Source organism: Electrona antarctica (genome assembly GCF_951216825.1).
Source record: "Electrona antarctica genome assembly, contig: scaffold_49, whole genome shotgun sequence".
Classification (NCBI taxonomy): Eukaryota; Metazoa; Chordata; class Actinopteri; order Myctophiformes; family Myctophidae; genus Electrona; species Electrona antarctica.
Window position 1 is genome coordinate 321,262 of NW_027638103.1, and position 26,706 is coordinate 347,967.

At 46.5% G+C, this 26,706-nt stretch overlaps 1 protein-coding gene across 3 annotated transcripts in view; it reads right to left on the reverse strand.

Annotated features, from left to right (window-relative positions):
* Positions 1-21,034, reverse strand: part of snx25 (sorting nexin 25) — a 146,928-nt gene extending 125,894 nt beyond the window's left edge. For all 3 annotated transcript variants that reach the window (XM_079531283.1, XM_079531282.1, XM_079531281.1), the window contains exons 1-4: positions 20,362-21,034; positions 17,792-18,188; positions 11,517-11,607; positions 735-951 (exon numbers count right to left, since the gene is read on the reverse strand). In XM_079531283.1, the coding sequence (XP_079387409.1) occupies positions 735-951; positions 11,517-11,607; positions 17,792-18,121 (638 nt within the window). In that variant the 5' untranslated portion in view covers positions 18,122-18,188; positions 20,362-21,034. The remainder of the gene's footprint in view (positions 1-734; positions 952-11,516; positions 11,608-17,791; positions 18,189-20,361) is intronic.
* Between the last annotated feature and the right edge of the window lie 5,672 nt (positions 21,035-26,706).

Consider the following 26,706-nt stretch of genomic DNA (forward strand, 5'->3'; position numbering starts at 1 on the left):
AAAGAGAGACACCGTCTCCACACCATAGCGCAAAACATTCTTAAGCTGCGCACTTCTTAAGCTGCGCGCAGCTTAAATTCCGAGTTTTTAGACAGCTGGTGGATGGAAATTAAGCTCCACCTCCGCCGAAGACTTGAGCGGAGGAGAGCGTTTCCGGGAATCTGGCCGTCGCGCAAGTATTCGGCGGAGGTGGAGCTTAATTTCCATCCACCAGCTGTCTAAAAACTCAAGCTTTAAGCAGCGCGCAGCCGAGAACGTGCGCAGCTCTTTTGACCGTGTGGCAGCACCTAGAGAGAGAGAGAGGACAAGATAATGCTTAAAACACCAAAAGGGGTTCCCGTCCAGAATGGGCTAGAGAGAGAGGAGAGGACCAGTTAGGTGTACCGGTGGGGTCACAGTCCAGTGTATCCGGTGTATTGACATTGCATTTATGTCGAGTCCATTAATATGCATTGTCCCGTCTAAATAAACAGTAACAAGTAAAGTTAAAAGTACACACAACTTGGCCTAGACGACCTTTAAACGTGCATGCGTTGCGTTGCGTTGCGTTGCGTTGCGTGAGTGCGTTGCATGCGTGCGTGCGTTGCATGCGTGCGTGCGTGCGTGCGTGCGTGCGTGCGTGCGTGCGTGCGTGCGTGCGTTGCGGTGTGGTGCGTTGCGGTGCGGTGCGTTGCGTTGCGTTGCGTTGCGGTGTGGTGCGTTGCGGTGCGGTGCGTTGCGGTGCGGTGCAGTACCTGGCTGCGGCGGCCTTCAGGTCGGTGAAGTGCGTGTGGAGGATACGGATGGTGTCGTAGCACACCACGTTGACCAGGTCGATGTCCGCCAGGCGGGAGCGCAGCTGGGTGACCGCCGTCCACCAGTCCTGCAGCAGCATTGCGTGGAGCTGGCCTTCGTCGCGGCTCAGCGGGCCATACCACGACAGGATGTAGTCTCGGTACGAGTAGTCAAAGACTGCAGAGACGAGAAGAGAAGAGACGACAAGAAGAAGACATCAAGCCAAGACACACTTTTAAAAAAATAGCAGACCTACCGAGTGCCGCGCTACGAGCTTGTAGGTCTGCTATTTTTCAACAGCTATAAAGTATAACATAATAGTAGTCAAACACTAGAGCGGGACAGAGAGAAGCCGAGACGGAGTCGAGTCAAATGTCATTTTGAACGTCACGTTTTTTATACAAAAGTAAACTCCATTTTGTTGCCGTCGGCTCTTACAGTATCTTCATGTTTTAACCCATTTAGACCTGAGGACGATTCTACAAAATAATGTCCATCCTGAGCCGCGGCTCAGAGGTCCATCCTGGGGCTCAGAGGTCCATCCTGGGGCTCAGAGGTCCATCCTGGGGCTCAGTGGTCCATCCTGGGGCTCAGAGGTCCATCCTGGGGCTCAGAGGTCCATCCTGGGGCTCAGAGGTCCGTCCTGGGGCTCAGAGGTCCGTCCTGGGGCTCAGAGGTCCGTCCTGGGGCTCAGAGGTCCATCCTGGGGCTCAGAGGTCCATCCTGGGGCTCAGAGGTCCATCCTGGGGCTCAGAGGTCCATCCTGGGGCTCAGTGGTCCATCCTGGGGCTCAGAGGTCCATCCTGGGGCTCAGAGGTCCATCCTGGGCCGTGGCTCAGAGGTCCATCCTGGGGCTCAGAGGTCCATCCTGGGGCTCAGAGGTCCATCCTGGGCTCAGCGGTCCATCCTGGGCTCAGCGGTCCATCCTGGGGCTCAGAGGTCCATCCTGGGGCTCAGTGGTCCATCCTGGGGCGTGGCTCAGAGGTCCATTCTGGGGCTCAGAGGTCCATCCTGGGCCCAGCAGTCCATCCTGGGCCGTGGCTCAGAGGTCCATCCTGGGCTCAGCGGTCCATCCTGGGGCTCAGAGGTCCATCCTGGGGCTCAGTGGTCCATCCTGGGCCGTGGCTCAGAGGTCCATCCTGGGGCTCAGAGGTCCATCCTGGGGCTCAGTGGTCCATCCTGGGCCGTGGCTCAGAGGTCCATCCTGGGCTCAGCGGTCCATCCTGGGGCTCAGAGGTCCATCCTGGGCCGTGGCTCAGAGGTCCATCCTGGGGCTCAGAGGTCTATCCTGGGCCGTGGCTCAGAGCTCCATCCTGGGGCTCAGAGCTCCATCCTGGGCTCAGCGGTCCATCCTGGGGCTCAGAGCTCCATCCTGGGCTCAGCGGTCCATCCTGGGGCTCAGAGCTCCATCCTGGGGCTCAGAGCTCCATCCTGGGGCTCAGAGGTCTATCCTGGGCCGTGGCTCAGAGCTCCATCCTGGGCTCAGCGGTCCATCCTGGGGCTCAGAGCTCCATCCTGGGCTCAGCGGTCCATCCTGGGCTCAGCGGTCCATCCTGGGGCTCAGAGGTCCATCCTGGGGCTCAGAGGTCCATCCTGGGCCGTGGCTCAGAGGTCCATCCTGGGGCTCAGAGGTCCATCCTGGGCCGTGGCTCAGCGGTCCATCCTGGGCCGTGGCTCAGCGGTCCGTCCTGGGCCGTGGCTCAGCGGTCCATCCTGGGCCGTGGCTCAGCGGTCCATCCTGGGCCGTGGCTCAGCTGTCCATCCTGGGCTCAGCGGTCCATCCTGGGCTCAGCTGTCCATCCGTGGCTCAGCGGTCCATCCTGGGCCGTGGCTCAGCGCCACCTTGACTGGTAATCCAGTCTGTGCCGCGGGTTCCGACTCCCGATCCCGACGGCCTTTACTGCATGTCACCCCATGTCTCTCCCCCTTTCCTGTCAGCCTACTGTCTATCCCTCCATAAAAAAATATAAAATAAAAGCTAAAGCCACATAAAAAAAAGATAGCAGTCATTATGAAAGAACTCTAACAAGGCTAGAGTGGTGTTTAACCCATTTTGGGGCTCAGAGGTCCATCCTGGGGCTCAGAGGTCCATCCTGGGCCGTGGCTCAGAGGTCCATCCTGGGGCTCAGAGGTCCATCCTGGGCCGTGGCTCAGCGGTCCATCCTGGGCCGTGGCTCAGCGGTCCGTCCTGGGCCGTGGCTCAGCGGTCCATCCTGGGCCGTGGCTCAGCGGTCCATCCTGGGCTCAGCGGTCCATCCTGGGCCGTGGCTCAGCGGTCCATCCTGGGCCGTGGCTCAGCGGTCCATCCTGGGCCGTGGCTCAGCGGTCCATCCTGGGCCGTGGCTCAGCGGTCCATCCTGGGCTCAGCTGTCCATCCTGGGCCGTGGCTCAGCGGTCCATCCTGGGCCGTGGCTCAGCTGTCCATCCTGGGCTCAGCGGTCCATCCTGGGCTCAGCTGTCCATCCGTGGCTCAGCGGTCCATCCTGGGCCGTGGCTCAGCTGTCCATCCTGGGCTCAGCGGTCCATCCTGGGCTCAGCTGTCCATCCGTGGCTCAGCGGTCCATCCTGGGCCGTGGCTCAGCGCCACCTTGACTGGTAATCCAGTCTGTGCCGCGGGTTCCGACTCCCGATCCCGACGGCCTTTACTGCATGTCACCCCATGTCTCTCCCCCTTTCCTGTCAGCCTACTGTCTATCCCTCCATAAAAAAATATAAAATAAAAGCTAAAGCCACATAAAAAAAAGATAGCAGTCATTATGAAAGAACTCTAACAAGGCTAGAGTGGTGTTTAACCCATTTTGGGCGGGAACCCCTTTTGGTGTTAGCATTATGTTATGCTTTAGCTATTGAAAAATAGCAGATCTACAAGCTCATAGCGCGCCACCAAGTGGTGCGCTTACGAGCTTGTAGGTCTGCTATTTTTGAAAAATCGAATAACGACTGACATAGAAACATGGCTTTTTCAGAAAACTGTCAGGATGTAGAAGACATTTTTAGAATCTGATGTCAGGTCAAAATGGGTTAACATGCTCAGGAAGATCTGGATCTCAAAGAACATCTCCACCAACACCATCTCTTCAACTCCAGTGTGAGACAGGTGATGCTGTATGGGGCCGAGACTTCACCAACACATGCCTCAGGTCCAGTGTGAGACAGGTGATGCTGTATGGGGCCGAGACTTCACCAACACATGCCTCAGGTCCAGTGTGAGACAGGTGATGCTGTATGGGGCCGAGACTTCACCAACACATGCCTCAGGTCCAGTGTGAGACAGGTGATGCTGTATGGGGCCGAGACTTCACCAACACATGCCTCAGGTCCAGTGTGAGACAGGTGATGCTGTATGGGGCCGAGACTTCACCAACACATGCCTCAGGACAATTCTACACATCTGTTCTACATCTGTTATTTCATATTTACATGTCGATTTCAGCTCTGACACTTATTTCAGACATGCTCTAGTATGTGAAGAGTCTGCCTGTGCTATTAACTCATTTTGGAAAAATAAAAAATAAAAAAAAGTTTTTCTCCTCTTAGGCCGTGAGCCAGGACCCCAAATCTGGGGTCATCTGTACCGATGGGGTGAATAAGTCTCATAGTGATTTTTGGGAAGGTATACATCCCTAGTGCTAGGAAAAATGTGATAGCATTGCATCTGTGGTAGCTTTCTGTGTGTTATCACTCCATTTATAACCACATGCCAAAACTCAATTTTCAAAATCCGAATGGAGCATTCTACTTCAAACTGATGGTTCTCTCCTATTATTGATCATATATCTTTGAAGAATGGTTGGGATACAGCTCAGACTATATATTTCTCTGAAAAGTTGTTAAAATTAGCACATCTAGAAATGTTATCTATTACAGGAGAGACAACATATAGGGACTATATATTACATGAGACGTACTTCTGTTTTCATGAAAGATGCAGCACAAAGGTTCCCTCTGTAAATAACTGTGAATATTTAAAACCATCTTAGAACATAAATTCTAATGAAATGTTTTATGAAATTCAATAAACTAAATATAGTGTAAGTGTACAGTGTAAGTAATGCATAAGATAACTTTCCGTTCACCATTACATCACCTTTTAGTCCATTTGACACTTCTATCTGTTCAATACCAAACCTAATAATGCTGTTTCATATTACGTTTTTGTTGTTGATTTGTATTTGGGGACAATTTTAGCTTGGTTGCCCAAACTTTGGTAATTGGCATAATCAAAAAAGGCCTTTATATCAGGTCAATCTCACATGTTAAAGGTCTGGTCAATGAAACAGAAACAACTATTTATTTCTATAACAACGTATACTTGTACATTTGTAATAATAGCATAAGAAAATATGATATTTATCTTTTGCAACTACATTCAATATCTGTAAGCTTCAACTCATAATCAGGAACATAAAATCAACCCACCACATCCTCCCCCTAGCCCTCCTGATTGGCAGCAATATCTTACCCAAATCCTGATCTACCTCATCGTCTCTTTATTATCAACATCACTTCTCATTTGTAGCTTCAACATCTCATCAGGTGTCAGGTCACCCTTAGCAAAATGTGGATCTCCCATCCAAATTGTGTGACATCACCTGAACTTTCAAATTGAGCTTGGTGGTCTGCCACATTCCACTTGTATATGAGTACAACTGTCGTGGTACAACAGCAGCAACAGATTGTTACATTGTGACACCCAACTCACCCAGCACATCAGGGTAGTCTGGGAAGTTCCCTGCCAGCAAAGTATTTTGTGCTCTGATCTTGCCTTTGCACATGGATATGAGGTTGCACAGGACTGTCCCATTGAAGGTCGTTAATGTCAAGGCAATTATGTTTATGCACTGTCAAATAGGTCTACATCTATTCTATGGTAACATATAGCTGTATAGTCATAATTATCCTGCTCATTACTGTGCACAAATGTATACATCTTTGTGTTTGAGCACAAATGCATTTTGAGAACCCCCACATTTTCAGTAAAGCGTGCACGCTGTGCGGCCCCCCACACACCATCATTCTACAGTTCAATCTAGTTGAATACCCCTGCTGTAGGTTACAACAACAAACAGCTGCATATCAATGGTAAGGTGAATACTGTGCATGTCAACCAGTGACCATACTGTATCTGCTGCATGCTTGGACACACCTGCTTATGAGACAGACATTGACCTGACCTTTAGCACATAAGATTGACCTACTTATAAGAAATTTATTTTATGTGACAGTTATTCTGTTCATTTTGTAATTGTAATGTTTTTACATAATGCAGTACAATAGAACATCACTTTGGGTGTGGTATGGACACCATTTTGGATTTGGCAATACATAATTAACTAGTGATGGGAGATTAATCGGCAAACACATCGGTATCGGACGATTTGAGTTGTTTTTAGATTAATCGGCATCGGTTTGATTAATCAGACCGATTACGTTTTTCAATAAACTTTTCCCTACTCCTTTTTCAAACATAGTAACTGCGAGAGTGAGGTCTAGCCAACACCAACTCGGGATTCCTGGATCGCTGCCCTCCACAATGTCCTATCCAACATCAGGTTATTGAGCTCTGCAGTGTTGTTAGCCAAGCTGTCGCGCCGCAGCACGTCTACATAGGTGGTACGCTTCTTTCCCCTCCTGGCTTTGCCCTGGGTTTGGCTCCCATAGTCAATTTACTTGCCTCAAGTTCTGGGTACCTGACGCAGTGCCCTGCCAGCCTCATCCTTCTCTCTCTGACTTTGTCCGTGACCCGTGGTAGGTCCCCATAGAAGAGGTCCACATTTCTGATGTGACACCTAGTGCCATTCGTAGCATTCTTGTGTAGACTCCATCCAGGGATTTTTCCTGTTGTACTGTGAGGGTCCATGTCTCGACAGTATCTATGAACAGCCGCCTCTTAAGGTCTTCTCCCATGTCTGATTTCCACACTCTCCTCATCCCGTGCAAGGCTTTCCAGGCAAGTGCTCTCCGAACCTTCAGATCCTGTTCCGTTGAGGCAGTCCAGACCCCGAGGTACTTGAAGTCCTCGACTCGCTCGAGCACCGTCCCGTCTGCAGTGGCAATGGTTTTGTCCTCTGTGTTGACTGTCATTACCTTTGTTTTCTTGGTATTGAGCTTGAGGCCGAACTTGGACCTTGTCTCGAGTCTGGCTGTAGCTTGACTCTATCATCTGGACCAACTTTTCTGGAACTCCGTAGGCACGTAGAATACTCATGAGTTTCCCCCGGTGGATGGTGTCGAAAGCCTTTTGGAAGTCAATGAATGTGATCACCGCTGACAGGTTGCGCTCCCATACCCCTTCCAATATCCTCCTCAGTGCCAGTATCTGCCCGACTTTCGAACATAAACATAAGTTAAGGATTATGAAAGATCATTATTATTATTATTTTTGGACGTTTATTTCCTTTGTCTTTTCTCATTTATATTTTAACATGTTTGGAATAAATAAAAAAATGAAAATAATGAAATGAATCGGTCTGTCTTTACAGATAAACAAGCCCAAAGTAACAGTTTGAACAGATCTACAAGCTCACAATATTATAAAGGTATTTAAGTTAGATGTGACTTGCCTAAGCCTGCAGTGCAGACACCCTGTTACATGTATTTTTCAGAATAGACAAAATTATAATCTTTCAATACAGAATGAGATCGACATCGGTAATATTGGTTATCGGCCATAACAGCAATTAATTATATCGGATATCGATATCGGCCAAAATGTCTCATCGGCACATCCCTATAATTAACTGATCACTTTCACTGATTCAGCCACATTCCTTTAGTCCTAAACCCACAAATAATGATGTTATAGCCATTTTAAGCTCCTGGCAGCCATATTGGACGCCATCTTGAAAATGACGCCTTTCCAGAACATATATTTTCCTATATTTTCAGTATATTCTTAAGCATGCCTAGAGGTACCAGAACCAATTGGAAAAACCTTTTCTATCATTTTTGGGGGGTGTATTACTATTTTTTTTTCCATATTGATCCATGCAATTTTCGCCTAGTGTTATAAAATAAAATGCATGATAGCACTCATAAAGCTACCACGGGTGCAATGCTATCACATATTTTCTAACTCTAGACATGTATACCTTCACAAAAATCACTATGAGCCTTATTCAGCCAGATGGTACAGACCAACCCCCCTGGCTCACGGACTATCTGGTGAAATGCTGTAATTTGCGCAACGGCAGTCTCTCAGTCAAATCTGGTCACATTTGTCAACGGCCTATGCACCCTAGAGGAGCAAAGGACCTATGCACCCTAGAGGAGCAAAGGACCTATGCACCCTAGAGGAGCAAAGGGCCTATGCACCCTAGAGGAGCAAAGGACCTATGCACCCTAGAGGAGCAAAGGACCTATGCACCCTAGAGGAGCAAAGGGCCTATGCACCCTAGAGGAGCAAAGGGCCTATGCACCCTAGAGGAGCAAAGGGTCTATGCACCCTAGAGGAGCAAAGGACCTATGCACCCTAGAGGAGCAAAGGGCCTATGCACCCTAGAGGAGCAAAGGGTCTATGCACCCTAGAGGAGCAAAGGGTCTATGCACCCTAGAGGAGCAAAGGGCCTATGCACCCTAGAGGAGCAAAGGGCCTATGCACCCTAGAGGAGCAAAGGACCTATGCACCCTAGAGGAGCAAAGGACCTATGCACCCTAGAGGAGCAAAGGACCTATGCACCCTAGAGGAGCAAAGGACCTATGCACCCTAGAGGAGCAAAGGGCCTATGCACCCTAGAGGAGCAAAGGGTCTATGCACCCTAGAGGAGCAAAGGGCCTATGCACCCTAGAGGAGCAAAGGGCCTATGCACCCTAGAGGAGCAAAGGGCCTATGCACCCTAGAGGAGCAAAGGACCTATGCACCCTAGAGGAGCAAAGGACCTATGCACCCTAGAGGAGCAAAGGGCCTATGCACCCTAGAGGAGCAAAGGGCCTATGCACCCTAGAGGAGCAAAGGACCTATGCACCCTAGAGGAGCAAAGGGCTTAAGTCAAGTAAGTCAAGTCATTATGAAAGAATGATTCTGCCACGCCAGCACAGTCACTCAAAGAGTATTCAGTGATATATGGAATCACAGCAAATCAAAGAAATGCAGACGGTCGTCACGTGCAAATGAGAGCCTCCCTCCACTCCACACCACGCCACTCTTTGTGAAAGAAAACCCCAACGAACATATTGACCTCTGATGAAATGAGAGAGAAAACCCCAACGAACATATTGACCTCTGATGAAATGAGAGAGAAAACCCCAACGAACATATTGACCTCTGATGAAATGAGAGAGAAAACCCCAACGAACATATTGACCTCTGATGACATGAGAGAGAAAACCCCAACGAACATATTGACCTCTGATGACATGAGAGAGAAAACCCCAACGAACATATTGACCTCTGATGAAATGAGAGAGAAAACCCCAACGAACATATTGACCTCTGATGAAATGAGAGAGAAAACCCCAACGAACATATTGACCTCTGATGAAATGAGAGTGCTATCAAAGAGGAGTCAGATGATGCTGCTTTGAGTGACTTGACCGTCGTCGCAATTATGTAGCGTTCCAGTCCCGTGAGACATACAGTGGGAGGGGGGGGGGGACGACGACGACGACTAGAAATGTCATCAGGGCCATTAATTAACGATATAAATCACTCGGTTCAATTCCTTCTCTATGTTTTAGAATGCATGACAGACATCACGTCAATGGAGATGGAGATTAGTATAGAGGCCTACTTCCCTTTTGCCATGTGTCCCCCCCCCTGGCCTACACAGAACATGTCCTGTCCCCTATGACAACGTTTTGGGCCGGGGACCCCCGGAGATGCTTTGGCAGTGTCTCGGGACCCCCGCCCCGCCCCCCAATATAAATTGACTGCTACAATAACCTTAATAATAGAGACAATACACCATAAATAAATACTGAAACCAGATATAATCATTAGGGAAGGTGTATGCATGTACTATGTGTACTATATGTAAACTCTTCATTTCCATTTTCCAGCCATTCAGTTGCAAAAAAATAAAAAATTAAAAATGTTTTTTTTTTTAATATATATAATTTGGGGACCACCCCAAGATAATTTGGCGACCCCCAGAGGGGTCACGAACCACGGGTTGAGAACCCCTGCCCTATGACACACTGGTCATCCCTCCAAGCATCCGAGACCATTGGTTCTCAAACTGGTTCCAAACTTTATCATTTAGCTGCATGGGGACCCCCTGGAACTCCCTCAAGGACCCCTGGGGGTCCCCGGACCCCACTTTGGGGACCACTGTCCTAGACCATTTGGTTGTGTTACCTCGCCCAAAATATAACGTTCTAAAGAGATCATTTATTTATAAATCATTGTCACTTATAAACCACAGTAAATTAACGTTTAAAAAGCATCTAAAATTCCATTTGATACAGTGAAGTGTTGTTTTTCCCGCCCTCACTTGTAATCTTAGCAATTTATATTTGTTTTTATCCGAACTAATGTGAGTTGAATACTGACTTTTTAAACAAACACAATGTGTATTTGTAATTGTATGTGTACTGGAATGTTTATTCTTATGTGGACCCCAGGAAGACTAGCTGGTTGCTATGGCACCAGCAGCTAATGGGGATCCTTAATAAAATAATATATATTCAAAGATTTGAGGCACATTTTCACTCGTAGCGCGGCACTACGAGCTTGTAGATCTGCTATTTTGCAATAGCTAAAAGTATAAAATAATGCTTAAAACACCAAAAGGGGTTGCCACCCAAAATGGGTTAAGGACTTTTAAGACCTATCCAATACCAAATTGGCCTAAATGTCAAAATATTGCCCAAGAAAGAGAAAAACATTGTGAAAATAGGTGAGGGGTCCCCAGTTCAAATGATTACTGTGGGGGGTCGTCGTGGCACAGAAAAGTTTGGTAACCCTTGACCCCTAGACACTATCGCTCGTATCCTCAGCTGTGGATCAATGCCCCCCCCCCCCCCCCCCCCCCCCAATTGTATTCTTTGTATACAAAAATCACGCTTAGCATTGTGAGCTATTCATCATTTTTAGACCTGAGGACGATTCTACAAAATGTCTTCTAAATCCTGACAGTTTTCTGAAAAACCCTATGTTTCTACTAGCTACTTGTAGATCTGCTATTTTTCAACAGCTAAAGCATAACATAATATATATATATATATATATATATATATATATATATATATATATATATATATATATATTCGGTCAAAATCGGCATAATGGTGAAGTTACCGCCACCATCAGGACTGGGTCTCTAATACTATAGGATTGCCGTGTTAGATATAGTGTGTATGTCACGGATTTTTCCATTGGCATTAAAATGATGAATGAAACATATGAATAGAGCACTGAAAGGCTGCTATAGGGGGGTGGCAGTCCAAGGGTTTTAACCCATTATGGACGGGAACAAACCCCTTGTGTTAGCATTATGTTATGCTTTAGCTATTGAAAAATAGCAGATCTACAAGCTCGTAGCGCGCCACCGAGTGGCGCGCTACGAGCTTTGTAGGTCTGCTATTTTTGAAAAATCGAAGAACGACCGACATGGAAACATAGCTTTTTCAGAAAACTGTCAGGATGTAGAAGACATTTTTTAGAATCTGATCTCAGGTCAAAATGGGTTTTAAGTTGTCACATAAGAATTGATTCTCTGTATAAACGTGTGGACAGATGATTCATTCACCACCTTAGAGACGCATGATGAAAATGATTATTATTAATTATTATGAATTATTACCTTCCTTCAGAGCTTTGTCCACGTTGTGTGACACCACCACCCTCGCCCCCCGGCTCTGGTTGGACTCTGGAACCGCCACCAAGAAACCAGCCTGGAAGACAGACAGACACATGGTCGTTAGGGGTGTGTTAGCCTGGCAGACAGACAGACAGACAGACAGACACATGGTCGTTAGGGGTGTGTTAGCCTGGCAGACAGACAGACAGACAGACAGACACATGGTCGTTAGGGGTGTGTTAGCCTGGCAGACAGACAGACACATGGTCGTTAGGGGTGTGTTAGCCTGGCAGACAGACAGACACATGGTCGTTAGGGGTGTGTTAACCTGGCAGGCAGACAGACACATGGTCGTTAGGGGTGTGTTAGCCTGGCAGGCAGACAGACACATGGTCGTTAGGGGTGTGTTAGCCTGGCAGACAGACAGACAGACAGACAGACACATGGTCGTTAGGGGTGTGTTAGCCTGGCAGACAGACAGACACATGGTCGTTAGGGGTGTGTTAGCCTGGCAGACAGACAGACACATGGTCGTTAGGGGTGTGTTAGCCTGGCAGACAGACAGACAGACAGACAGACAGACAGACAGACAGACAGACAGACAGACAGACAGACAGACAGACAGACAAGGGGCTGAAACTCCTGTAAGAGCACTTTGACAAAAATAAGCGAAAATAGCTGATCTACAAGCTCACAACGTGTCGCGCTGCGACGCGTTGTGAGCTTGTAGATCAGCTATTTTCAGCAATTTGATACAATAAGTAGTGGTGGGGGGGGTGCTCCCTGCTTCATCTTTCTCTCTCTCAGCTAAGCTGGTCCTTGGTCTTTCTCTCTCTCAGCTAAGGGGGTCCTTGGTCTTTCTCTCTCTCAGCTAAGGGGGTCCTTGGTCTTTCTCTCTCTCAGCTAAGGGGGTCCTTGGTCTTTCTCTCTCTCAGCTAAGGGGGTCCTTGGTCTTTCTCTCTCTCAGCTAAGGGGGTCCTTGGTCTTTCTCTCTCTCAGCTAAGGGGGTCCTTGGTCTTTCTCTCTCTCAGCTAAGGGGGTCCTTGGTCTTGGTAAAAAAGGTTGAAGACCCCCTGCACTAAACAAAACAAAAGAAAAAAGGAACAAGAACACAGGAAAATATACATAACACACAAAATGTTGACGTTAAGCAGCTTAAACCTTGCTCAGTATTGCTCAACTTTGATCCTACAGAGCTGAAAGGTAAACACAGCGTGGTGTTTGTGGTCCTTGACCCTCAGGGTACAATGTTGACCCCATAGGGTAGAGTTGACCCCATACCAACCCACAGGGTACAATGTTGACCCCATAGGGTAGAGTTGACCCCATATATCAACCCTCAGGGTCAAATGTTGACCCCATAGGGTAGAGTTGACCCCATATATCAACCCTCAGGGTCAAATGTTGACCCCATAGGGTAGAGTTGACCCCATATATCAACCCTCAGGGTCAAATGTTGACCTCATAGGGGAGAGTTGACCCCATATATCAACCCACAGGGTACAATGTTGACCCCATAGGGTAGAGTTGACCCCCATATACCAACCCACAGGGTACAATGTTGACCCCATAGGGTAGAGTTGACCCCATATATCAACCCACAGGGTACAATGTTGACCCCATAGGGTAGAGTTGACCCCATATATCAACCCACAGGGTCAAATGTTGTCTGTCTGTCTGTCTGTCTGTTTTAAGCATTAGGTTATACTTTAGCTATTGAAAAATAGCAGATATACAAGCTCGTAGCGCAGCACTAGCTTGTAGATCTGCTATTTTTGAAAAAAATAGTGAAAATGTGGTGAAAATCTTTGAATATTTATTCTTTCAGAGCGAACGTTTTTTAACTCCAAAATCTTTGCTTCCGGGGGGTCCCTGGCTGGAACAACATATTTGCAGATGGGGGTCGGTGGCAGCCATTTACATAATTCTGGGGGTCCTTGACATGAAAATGATTCATTGACTGACGTACTGACATATTAGAAACATAGGGTTTTTCAGAAAAAAAAGGATTTAGAAGACATTTTGTAGAATCGACCTCTAAATGGTTAAGCAAGATGTCACGACAGAAAAGACACACCAAGTCCCATTATGCGATAATTGTGAAACAGTGTAGCGCCTTGTTTCCTAAACAATTAACACAATATGTGACCAGATTTGACTGAGAGACTGCCATCGCGCAAATTACAGCTTTTCACCATTTTTTCCAAAATGAGTTAATAGCACAGGCAGACTCTTCACATACTAGAGCCTGTCTGAAAAAAATGTCAGAGCTGAAATCGAAATGTAAATATGAAATAAATGCTTAAACATGTAACTAGGTGTAATGTTAGAGACCACAGAAGTGAACCTTTCAAGCCTGTTTTCTCAACTTGCTGTTTTCTGCAAGACATTACTCTATAAGCCATATCTCCAAAACTGGTGGGTCAAACTGAACAACCAATATGTCAATTTGAAGCTATGATTCCCTGCTTTCATATGACGTGAAAAAACGAAAATTCAAAAAAATCCAATGGCAGTCCCTCGGTCAAATTTAGTCACATATGTGTCGATTTTATTGAAAATATAACATATAGAGCGTCACAGTTTTTTCTTCTTTCTAAGTATTTGTTCGGCCAAAAGTATTGTGTTTATTGTCATGATGTGTCACAACTCCAGTTGGCTTTGCCCGCCGCGTAAACGTCTTTAACCCATTTTGGGCGGGAACCCCTTTTGGTGTTAGCTGTTGATGTTAGCTGTTGAAAAATAGCAGATCTACAAGCTCATAGCGCGCCACCGAGTGGCGCGCTATGAGCTTGTAGATCTGCTATTTTTGAAAAATCGAAGAACGACTGACATAGAAACATAGCTTTTTCAGAAAACTGTCGAAGGATGTAGAAGACATTTTTAGGAGGAAAATTAACGGGGAATTCTTTTCCGGGTCTCTCGAGGGGGCGGGACTGCGACGCTCTGTTGCCTATGGTTCTTTAAAATGGACATTTGAGAGCTTGTAGATCGGCTATTTTCGCTGCGCAACATGCAGGAGACCGAAGTCAGCCGTGACTCGTGGCCGAATGACAACTTTAATCCATTACATGTACGTGTAATGTACTGATTAGTACATTAGTAGATACATTGTTGCTGGTTTTAATTGATCTTTCTCATGTACGTGTAATGTACTGTGTGTAGATACATTGTTGCTGGTTTTAATTGATCTTTCTCATGTACGTGTAATGTACTGTGTCTAGATACATTGTTGCTGGTTTTAATTGATCTTTCTCATGTACGTGTAATGTACTGTGTGTAGATACATTGTTGCTGGTTTAAATTGATCTTTCTCATGTACGTGTAATGTACTGTGTGTAGATACATTGTTGCTGGTTTTAACCCATTTAGACCTGAGAAAAGATTCCACAATTGCCTTTTCTGAAAAACCCCATGTTTCTGTCAGTGGTTCTCACAGGGTTAAACCCCCATGTTTCTGTCAGTGGTTCTCACAGGGTTGAAACCCCATGTTTCTATATCAGTGGTTCTCACAGGGTTAAAACCCCATGTTTCTATATCAGTGGTTCTCACAGGGTTGAAACCCCATGTTTCTATATCAGTGGTTCTCACAGGGTTAAAACCCCATGTTTCTGTCAGTGGTTCTCACAGGGTTAAAACCCCATGTTTCTGTCAGTGGTTCTCACAGGGTTAAAACCCCATGTTTCTATATCAGTGGTTCTCACAGGGTTAAAACCCCATGTTTCTGTCAGTGGTTCTCACAGGGTTAAAACCCCATGTTTCTATATCAGTGGTTCTCACAGGGTTAAAACCCCATGTTTCTATATCAGTGGTTCTCACAGGGTTAAAACCCCATGTTTCTATGTCAGTGGTTCTCACAGGGTTAAAACCCCATGTTTCTGTCAGTGGTTCTCACAGGGTTAAACCCCATGTTTCTGTCAGTGGTTCTCACAGGGTTAAACCCCATGTTTCTGTCAGTGGTTCTCACAGGGTTAAAACCCCATGTTTCTGTCAGTGGTTCTCACAGGGTTAAAACCCCATGTTTCTGTCAGTGGTTCTCACAGGGTTAAAACCCCATGTGTCCGTCAGTGGTTCTCACAGGGTTAAAACCCCATGTTTCTATATCAGTGGATCTCACAGGGTTGAAACCCCATGTTTCTATATCAGTGGTTCTCACAGGGTTAAAACCCCATGTTTCTATATCAGTGGTTCTCACAGGGTTAAAACCCCATGTTTCTGTCAGTGGTTCTCACAGGGTTAAAACCCCATGTTTCTGTCAGTGGTTCTCACAGGGTTAAAACCCCATGTTTCTATATCAGTGGTTCTCACAGGGTTAAAACCCCATGTTTCTGTCAGTGGTTCTCACAGGGTTAAAACCCCATGTTTCTATATCAGTGGTTCTCACAGGGTTAAAACCCCATGTTTCTATATCAGTGGTTCTCACAGGGTTAAAACCCCATGTTTCTATGTCAGTGGTTCTCACAGGGTTAAAACCCCATGTTTCTGTCAGTGGTTCTCACAGGGTTAAAACCCCATGTTTCTATGTCAGTGGTTCTCACAGGGTTAAAACCCCATGTTTCTATATCAGTGGTTCTCACAGGGTTAAAACCCCATGTTTCTATATCAGTGGTTCTCACAGGGTTAAAACCCCATGTTTCTATATCAGTGGTTCTCACAGGGTTAAAACCCCATGTTTCTATATCAGTGGTTCTCACAGGGTTAAAACCCCATGTTTCTGTCAGTGGTTCTCACAGGGTTAAACCCCATGTTTCTATGTCAGTGGTTCTCACAGGGTTAAAACCCCATGTTTCTGTCAGTGGTTCTCACAGGGTTAAAACCCCATGTTTCTGTCAGTGGTTCTCACAGGGTTAAAACCCCATGTTTCTATATCAGTGGTTCTCACAGGGTTAAAACCCCATGTTTCTATATCAGTGGTTCTCACAGGGTTAAAACCCCATGTTTCTGTCAGTGGTTCTCACAGGGTTAAACCCCATGTTTCTATGTCAGTGGTTCTCACAGGGTTAAAACCCCATGTTTCTGTCAGTGGTTCTCACAGGGTTAAAACCCCATGTTTCTATATCAGTGGTTCTCACAGGGTTAAAACCCCATGTTTCTATATCAGTGGTTCTCACAGGGTTAAAACCCCATGTTTCTATATCAGTGGTTCTCACAGGGTTAAAACCCCATGTTTCTGTCAGTGGTTCTCACAGGGTTAAACCCCATGTTTCTATGTCAGTGGTTCTCACAGGGTTAAAACCCCATGTTTCTGTCAGTGGTTCTCACAGGGTTAAAACCCCATGTTTCTGTCAGTGGTTCTCACAGGGTTAAAACCCCATGTTTCTATATCAGTGGTTCTCACAGGGTTAAAACCCCATGTTTCTGTCAGTGGTTCTCACAGGGTTAAAACCCTATGTTTCTGTCAGTGGTTCTCACAGGGTTAAAACCATAGATATAAGAAATAGATGCCTCACTGGCCGTTGCAGTTCATTGGAGCGACGTGTATCCCAATGAAGGCGGAAGTGCAGTGCTGAAGGATTTTTCTTTTTTTAATCTTTATAACAGTCATGACAATATACATTACAATACAAAACAAGACAAACAAACGAACACAAACAACAAAGTTATTAACAATACAACATCAGAGCCAGGGGGGATTAGATTACTAACAGAAAACATTAAAGAGTGAACACAAAGCAACAGTTCTCCGCAGCTTTCTTATTTAGAAGTGCTGAAGGCATTTGCTGAAGGCGACTGCGTCGCTGCCCAAGGGACGTCACTCATGCGACTCCTCCATGTCTCTCGCTGTCACTCAAGTGACTACTGGCCAATCACAGCGAGTCTTTTCCGGGACTTATGTTACGCGCCTTAGCTTCCGCTAATGCTTCCGCCTTCAATTGATGACACGTGCCTCAGAGCCGGAAAGGGCGTCTATGTATATACGTCTATGGTTAAAACCCCATGACTTGATAAAGTTTGAGAGCCACTGTTCTACTTCCTAACCCATTCTGGGCGGGAACCCCTTTTGGTGTTTTAACTAAGCATTATGTTATACTTTTAGCTATTGAAAAATAGCAGATCTACAAGCTCATAGCGCGCCACCGAGCGTGTAGGTCTGCTATTTTTGAAAAATCGGGGGAAATGCGGCACAAATCTTTGAATATATATTCTTTCAGAAGACTTTTTTTTTTATTTCGACGTCAGGCCTAAATGGGCCAACAGAGTAGAGGAGACCTTTAATACAGGCATGAGAAGAAATAAAGAAGAAGGATTCTCGAGCGACAACAAAACACTCCTCTCACCATGAGCTTGCTGAAGAACTCCAGCTGCCCGGCCAGCTGCCTCCGCTCGCGGTCGAAGCGGACCGCCCGGGGCGGGCTCCGGCGCACCAGCAGCGCCGCGCTGCCGGCCAGGAAGCAGAGCAGGGCGAAGGAGGCGTAGACGAACAGCTTCAGGAAGAAGGAGGTGACGCTCAGGCCTCCCCAGGCCAACTGGAACGCCAGCACGGCCGCCACGCCCAGGCAGAAGGCCGGCACGAACCGGAACGTCGACGACGACGAGCCCACGACTGTCGAGGCGGCGATGGAGGCGATGGAGGAGGAGGGGGGCGAGGAGGAGGAGTTGGCAGACATGGGGCTCTCTGGTAACGGCTGGGCACGGAGGGTCTCCCGCCAACCAGTGGTGCACTGATGATGCTAGCTGTGGAGGAGGAGGGGGAGGTGGGCGTATTAAATAGATATAAAACATTATCATAAGATCATTATTATTAACATTATTAAACATTAACATAAGATTATTATCATAAGTTCTAAAAAAGACTAAGTTCTAAAAAAAAATGCTTTATTTATGTTTCCTTTGTATTTTGTTTATTTTCTTTGTATTCATTTTGTATTTTGTTTCTTTTCTTAAAAAAGGCTAGGCAAAATAAGCTTGGGCTTCAGCCTAGACCTTTTCGGTGCTACCCCTTTGTAAAAAAAACTTAAACGCAAATGATGAAACTTGTAAATGTAAACATGTAAATGTAAACATGTAAATGTAAACATGTAAATGTAAAGCACCGAAATAAACTATTCATTCATTCATTCTGCTGTGACCCCACCACCATCCATATAGTATGTTGGCACTGGTGCTAATCGGCCTACAATAATAGCCAGTAATGCGCCTTAAAAGGCGATAAAGCGACCGCTATAGGGCAGAGACACTCTACCGGAATAATGTCAAGAATGGGTGAAAATGTATTCAGTAATTGATTAATATCAATTAAACTCTACTGTCTCTTGCAGCGATATTGTTCAGGGAGTTGTTGTCTTTGTGTCGTCACAACTGTAAATAAACCGTCTCAGAAATGTGGAATATTTCCATACGAGTCAAACTACCGCGGTCCAGTCAAAGAGCTGGGTGGCGGTGGTGGTGGTACACCGGTTCTGGTGGTGAATACCCTGGACTACACCGCTGTTTAGAGGGAGAGAAGAGAAGGCATCCGCCGACCCCCCCCCAGAATGCGAATGGAGAATGGAGAATGCAGGGGTTTGTCTCTCTGTCTGTCACCCCCCAGAGGACAGGAGAGGACAGGGGGATCTATCTGTCTGCCACCCCCCAGAGGACAGGAGAGGACAGGGGGGTCTCTAGGTCTGTCACCCCCCAGAGGACAGGAGAGGACAGGGGGATCTATCTGTCTGTCACCCCACAGAGGACAGGAGGATCTATCGGTATGTCACCCCACAGAGGACAGGAGAGGACAGGGGGATCTATCTGTCTGTCACCCCACAGAGGACAGGAGAGGACAGGGGGATCTATCTGTCTGTCACCCCACAGAGGACAGGAGAGGACAGGGGGATCTCTAGGTCTGTCACCCCCCAGAGGACAGGAGAGGACAGGGGGATCTCTAGGTCTGTCACCCCCCAGAGGACAGGAGAGGACAGGGGGATCTATCTGTCTGTCACCCCCCAGAGGACAGGAGAGGACAGGGGGATCTATATGTCTGTCACCCCCCAGAAGACAGGAGAGGACAGGGGGATCTATCTGTCTGTCACCCCCCAGAGGACAGGAGAGGACAGGGGGATCTATCTGTCTGTCACCCCCCAGAGGACAGGAGAGGACAGGGGGATCTATCTGTCTGTCACCCCCCAGAAGACAGGAGAGGACAGGGGGATCTATCTGTCTGTCACCCCCCCAGAGGACAGGAGAGGACAGGGGGATCTATCTGTCTGTCACCCCCCAGAGGACAGGAGAGGACAGGGGGATCTATCTGTCTGTCACCCCACAGAGGACAGGAGAGGACAGGGGGATCTCTAGGTCTGTCACCCCCAGAGGAGAGGTGAGGACAGGGGGATCTCTCTGTCTGTCACCCCCAGAGGAGAGGAGAGGAGAGGAGAGGAGAGGAGAGGAGAGGAGAGGAGAGGACAGGGGGATCTCTAGGTCTGTCACCCCCCAGAGGGGAGGAGAGGAGAGGAGAGGACAGGGGGATCTCTAGGTCTGTCACCCCCCAGAGGAGAGGACAGGGGGATCTCTAGGTCTGTCACCCCCCAGAGGAGAGGAGAGGACAGGGGGATCTCTAGGTCTGTCACCCCCCAGAGGAGAGGAGAGGACAGGGGGATCTCTCTGTATGTCACCCCCAGAGGAGAGGAGAGGGGGATGGATGGATGGAGCAACAACCACCCCCACCACCCTGGCTGTCACCTTGAGAACAGACAGGTGGTTCCAGGCAGCAGCGACCGTTACCATCAAACCAACCCGGAGGGTCTATGTATTAATTATGAATACTACTATAGTACACAATATAATACACAAACAAAACGCCCTGGAAGAAGTGAAGTAGGTAAAAAACAAACAACTACCTTATCTTGGGGGTTGGAGAAGAAAAGAACGTTACCTATAAATGGACATTTTTCTTCTTCTTCTTCCTCCACGTCAGTGACAGCATGTCACTCAGTCAGTCACACACCGCTGCCATAATCCCCCCCTGGAGTCCCTTGTGGTCGCCGTTAGTCCAACCGTTAGTCCACCCTAGAGTCCATAGCACCCTATAGCAACCTGTTAGTCCACCCTAGCGTCCATAGCACCCTAGTAGCACCCTAATAGCCAACCTGTAGGTCCCCGTACCTTTAATAGTACCTACACCAGCAACACTGTTTTTTCACGTCATATCAGCAGCTAAAACGCTAGCTTAACAACACACACACACACACACACACACACACACACACACACACACACACAGGCTTCCAATAAACAACAGTGTCTAGCCTACAGACTCCCTGTGACAGACAGACAGACAGACAGCAGTTATACTGTGTGTTATATTCATATCGGCCCCATCTGCTGCTGCTGCTGCTGCTGCTGCTGCTGCTGCTGCTGCTGCTTTCTCGTCAAAACAAATTGTCTTTGTCTCTTTAAAAAAAATATATATATATATTATCCAACAAAGAACGTATATCGGGGCTGCTTGCTCCTCCTCCTCCTCCTCCTCCAAAAAGAAAATGTCTCCTGGAGTTGTAATAAAAGGAAAATGAAGAGTTTGTCCTTTCTGTTGTTGTTGCTGCCTCTCTCTCTCTGACTGACTGACTGACTGACTGCTCTGCCTCTGACGTGCAAAACCCTCTGCGCACGTGACGGGGCCTCAGCCAATCAGCGGCCGGAGTTAAGGCCTCAGCCAATCAGCGGCCGGGAGTTAAAGGCCGACCCGAGTGGAACAAGTGGCGAAACTATAGCGTTGACAGCGGTAACAAATGGAATGCGAAAGTGCTCGTTGTTCTATCTCAATAGGATAGTTCCAATGTTTGGAACTATAGCCGGCGAGATCAAAGCGTGTCGCCACTCTCTTACTATTCCACTCGGCGTTGCCAGGTCCGCTTATTATAAGCGATTTCGGGTTTGTTTTTGTTTTTTTCTGTAAAGTTTCTATAATATTGTTTGATTTAATACTTTATTAACAGCAGTTTGCCAGTAGAAGCTTTGTCATTGGTCGATTTGCCTGTCTACTTCCTGATTGGTTAGTCATTACGACCAGGTTTTTTTTTTTCGACCAATGACAAAGCTTCTAGCAACATCTTTGAATGCAGATTGCGGCCCCTAGATGTGTCACAGAGACTAATTTTTTGTTCCGGAGCGTTCTACCCATTGCTGGCTGTCTGAATACCAAAAAAGGGTCATTAAAATGTAGACATATTATTGCTTATAGCCAACTTTAAGGCTCCAGACCTTATATACTCTAAGCTCCAGACTTCCCAAAGCAAACTGGTCAGGTTACTACTTAATTGGCCTCACTCCCCGAACCCACCTCACCCCTGCCCACTTTGACCGGCTGGAATGGCTTAGGGTCGACGACAGAGTATACTACGTACAGCATCTTGCAATGGGTCTGGTCCACAAGATTCGCTCTTTATGATGAATTCCTGTTCTGTTCTTTGGCTATATAGAAGTGTCTATTTGTACGTCTCTAAATGTTATGATGAATTGAACATGGTGGACCCTCTTGTAAACAAGTGTAATGCTTTATTGGGTCGTCCACTCACAGTTAACAGTCTTTTGTATTGAGTTGTGCTTGAAATGTACTGTAATTCTGCAAACTGTTAATAAATACTTCAATCAATCAGTGGCCTCCCTGTGGTTGAAATGAAATGAAATGAAATCTATATTTACCCAGGGTATCTGGGCTAAGCTCAAGAACTTGTTTCCAGCCAGGCCCTGCTCATAGAACACATTTCATCGTAGTGGTTGATGTTGTTCAAGGGCATTTCAGCGGTGGTAATTTTAACGTGTCGGACGGCTGATTCGAACTGGGAACCTTCCGGTATCTATACCGCGCCGCTATCCGTTCGGCCACCGCTGCCACAGTTGTCATGGTAACCACCAGCGATCCACATGAGGACACACAGTCAGAGACAAATAGGACGCTGACAAATGAGAAGTGAAAGCGAAGTGACAGAGAGAGAGACATTCTGCACGCCGAACAGCACCTTAATACTGTTGCAACATAAACCATATAGAAACTAGAAAAATGCTGAATTTAGTGCCTTACAGCAGCTGGGGTCTGCAACCTTTTTCACATTAAGTGCCCTGTTTTCATTTGCGTGATAGTCCGTGTGCCATATATAATTATGACACCACATCAAAATGAAATATCCCCAATTGGTTTTGAGTGTCCATATAGGACACACATAACAACCTTAGAAATATGTTCTTTCACATCAGGATGTAATGATTATTAAACCCACCTACAGTTTGTACAGGGGCAGCGGTGGCCGAACGGTTTGCGGAGCGGTCTTGTTATCGGAAGGTCGCCAGTTCGTATCCCCGGACCGGCACGTTCAAATTACCACCGCTGAAGTGCCCTTGTGCAAGGCATTGAACCCCTACCATGAGCAGGGTCTGGCTGTAAACAAGTTTGTCGAGCTTAGTCCATTCACCCTGGGTAAACAAAGAACTTTGCTTTGCTTTGCTTTCCCAGAATCCCTCCCCAGTCACGAGTAGATACGTTTGATCTGACTTATTTATTTGAACTGACTGACTAAACCTTTTTTTTGTGTATATATATATATATTTAATTTTAAAAGAAAAATAAATACTCAATATGTCTCACTCTTATGCCATGTGTGCCAGTGATAACCCTCCCCTGTGTCAATATATATATTGAAAATGTATTTCCTTTAGAGGATAGCCCCTTGAGATGTATCATCTTTAGAGGATAGCCCCTTGAGATGTATCATCTTTAGAGGATAGCCCCTTGAGATGTATCATCTTTAGAGGATAGCCCCTTGAGATGTACCATCTTTAGAGGATAGCCCCTTGAGATGTATCATCTTTAGAGGATAGCCCCTTGAGATGTATCATCTTGTTTTAGAGGATAGCCCCTTGAGATGTATCATCTGGTTTTAGAGGATAGCCCCTTGAGATGTACCATCTGGTTTTAGAGGATAGCCCCTTGAGATGTATCATCTTTAGAGGATAGCCCCTTGAGATGTATCATCTTTAGAGGATAGCCCCTTGAGATGTATCATCTGGTTTTAGAGGATAGCCCCTTGAGATGTATCATCTTTAGAGGATAGCCCCTTGAGATGTATCATCTTTAGAGGATAGCCCCTTGAGATGTATCATCTGGTTTTAGAGGATAGCCCCTTGAGATGTATCATCTGGTTTTAGAGGATAGCCCCTTGAGGTGTATCATCTGGTTTTAGAGGATAGCCCCTTGAGATGTATCATCTTGTTTTAGAGGATAGCCCCTTGAGATGTATCATCTGGTTTTAGAGGATAGCCCCTTGAGATGTATCATCTGGTTTTAGAGGATAGCCCCTTGAGATGTATCATCTTGTTTTAGAGGATAGCCCCTTGAGATGTATCATCTGGTTTTAGAGGATAGCCCCTTGAGATGTATCATCTGGTTTTAGAGGATAGCCCATTGAGATGTATCATCTTTAGAGGATAGCCCCTTGAGATGTATCATCTGGTTTTAGAGGATAGCCCCTTGAGATGTATCATCTTTAGAGGATAGCCCCTTGAGATGTATCATCTTTAGAGGATAGCCCCTTGAGATGTAGCATCTTGTTTTAGAGGGGGTCCTCGGGCACAACACAGTGAATACAGTACATGGACAAAACAATAAATTAAACACAGAACAATACACTTACATTCCAGGGCCGGATTTACCGTACCAAGGGCCCCCGGGCTAGACAACATTTCAGGGCCCCCCTGGGCTGCAGTGCGGTGCATTTCGGACGCGTGGCAAAGAACATAGATGCTCTCCAAACCACTCAAACACTACATCAAGACCAGAAGCATGCTGCACTGAAACACCTAACAAAATACTAATAATAGTGATACTAAAAATGAAAATAATAAAAATAAAGATAAAGATAAAAAGAACAATCAAGCATTAAAGATAAAGTACACACCTCTCCAAAAATCAAAAACAAGTAGGCCTACAATGTTGGCACCCGTGCCTAAGGTTGCCTATATACCCCTACCTTACAGTCCACTGTGCTCTGACTCGCCACATTACTAACCCGGTCCCTCACCGCACGGCCTGGGCCATGGCTCAGCGGTCCAGGCACATTGGCTGGTAATCCAGCCTGGCAGTGTGCCGCGGGTTCGACTCCCGATCCCGACGGCCTTTACTGCATGACTTCCCCCCATCTCTCTACCCATTTCCTGTCAGCCTACTGTCTGTCCCTCCATGAAATATATAAAATAAAGGCGAAAGCCACAACAAAACATAAAAAAAGAAAAAACCTAACCTAACTTCACAGTCAGTGTTGTTTTTGGCAGCAAATTTCTATTTTAGTTTTAGTCATAGTCTTTGGAATGAAACTTCAAATTTAGTTTTAGTCACATTTTAGTCACCTGGAATGTTTTTGTGTTAGTCTAGTTTTAGTCGACTGAATGTCATGCGATTTTAGTCGACTAAATCTACAGTTGATTTAATAGTCGACTAAAATGTATTCTGGCGGTTGATGTCGTCGTAATGGCTGATTTTACACTTTGCTGAAAATAGCAGATTTGCAAGCTTGTAGATCTGCTATTTTCAGCATGCAACCAAGTGTAAAATGACTTCTACTGGATCTCTTGTCCACTAGTCCCTTCCTAACATTTTAGTCTTATAGTTTTCATTTAGTTTCCATTTAGTTTTCGCCAGTGAAAAAAGGTATACGACAAACATTTTTCGTCTCAGTTTTAGTCGACGAAATCAACACTGCCGCACACAGAAGCCACGTAGTTGGAATGGCAGTGCGTCGGACTCGGAATGTCACTCTGTGTCCAGCTCTGTGGCATTGTGGTTGGAGTGTCCACCCTGAGACTCAGAGATTGGGGTTTGACTCCCCAGCCGATGCCTCCCTGCTTGGCACTTGGCTTCAAAGTGCTGTGTGGAAGATTCTCCCTCACAAGCTTTATAACAATGATTTCAAGGACCCCAACTTAACTCTGACGCAAATTGCACCACATTTTATTCCATGTGTGCACTTTGTGTCAGAGTTTTGTATTCTGCGCTGCCCGCACAGAATACAAAACTCTGATGCTGGCATTCAAAGCAACCAAAGGCATGGCCCCCCCATATCTCACAAGTATGATCGTACCCTACAAACCCTCCCGCTCACTCAGATCAGCCAACGCAGGGAAGCTGGAGGTACCTTCACTAAAAACGCCGGGACAACGCTCCACACGTCCCAAACTCTTCTCCCTTCTGGCTCCAAAACTATGGAATGCACTTCCCATTGCAGTCAGAACTGCAGCCTCACTCCCAATCTTCCGCCGTAGTCTGAAAACCCACCTCTTCAGACTCCACCATGGCCCGTAGCACTTGCCCTAGCCTAGCCCCTTAGATAGCACATTATGTAGACTTAGATAGTATTTTAAACAGACTTATAGCTTGTTATGTAGACAGCTCTAGAATTGCACTTTATGTAGTCATAGCACTTTATAGTACACATGTATAATATATTTTATAGTATAGTATGTATAGTTTACATAGATACTCCACTGTTACGTTCTTAGTTTACGCATGATTCATGATAACTACTTTTTATACATGTGATGTATGCCATGCTTTTTGTTATTGCTTAATGTAAATCGCTCTGGATTAAGAGCGTCTGCTAAATGCCTAAATTGTAAATTGTAGTTACACACTTTAAGGGTCAATGTAGAATCCTTCAAGGAACCTTGAATTCAAGAACTCTCGCAGGTCAAATCTGGCGACCTCGGAAAGGTCGCCACTCGCCAGTCTCATCACCAGGTATTCCTGAACGTAACCCCAGTAAAACTATGTCTAAACCTAACCTTACACAGAAGCCACGTAGTTGGAATGGCAGTGCGTCGGACTCGGAATGTCACTCTGTGTCCAGCTATGTGGCCTTGTGGTTGGAGTGTCCACCCTGAGACTCAGAGATTGGGGTTTGACTCCCCAGCCGGGTCCAAACTAAAGACTACAAAAAAAAAAGAGAACCGATGCCTCCCTCGTGGAAGGAACACGTTCCTTTCCCCTCCATCAGGCGCCCCGGCTGGCCAGGGGGAGGCAGTTTAGAGACCAGGATTACTGCATGTTTTTTGTGAGGGTACCTACCCTAGGGGACTCGGGGAGAACATGCAAACTCCACACAGAAAGGCCCTTTCGCCAACCCCGCCTCGGGTATGGGCACTGATGACGCGGAGGAGGAAACACGCCGTCGCCATACCCTCACAAAAAAACATGCAGTAAACATGTGTAGGGGACACGGGGAGAACATGC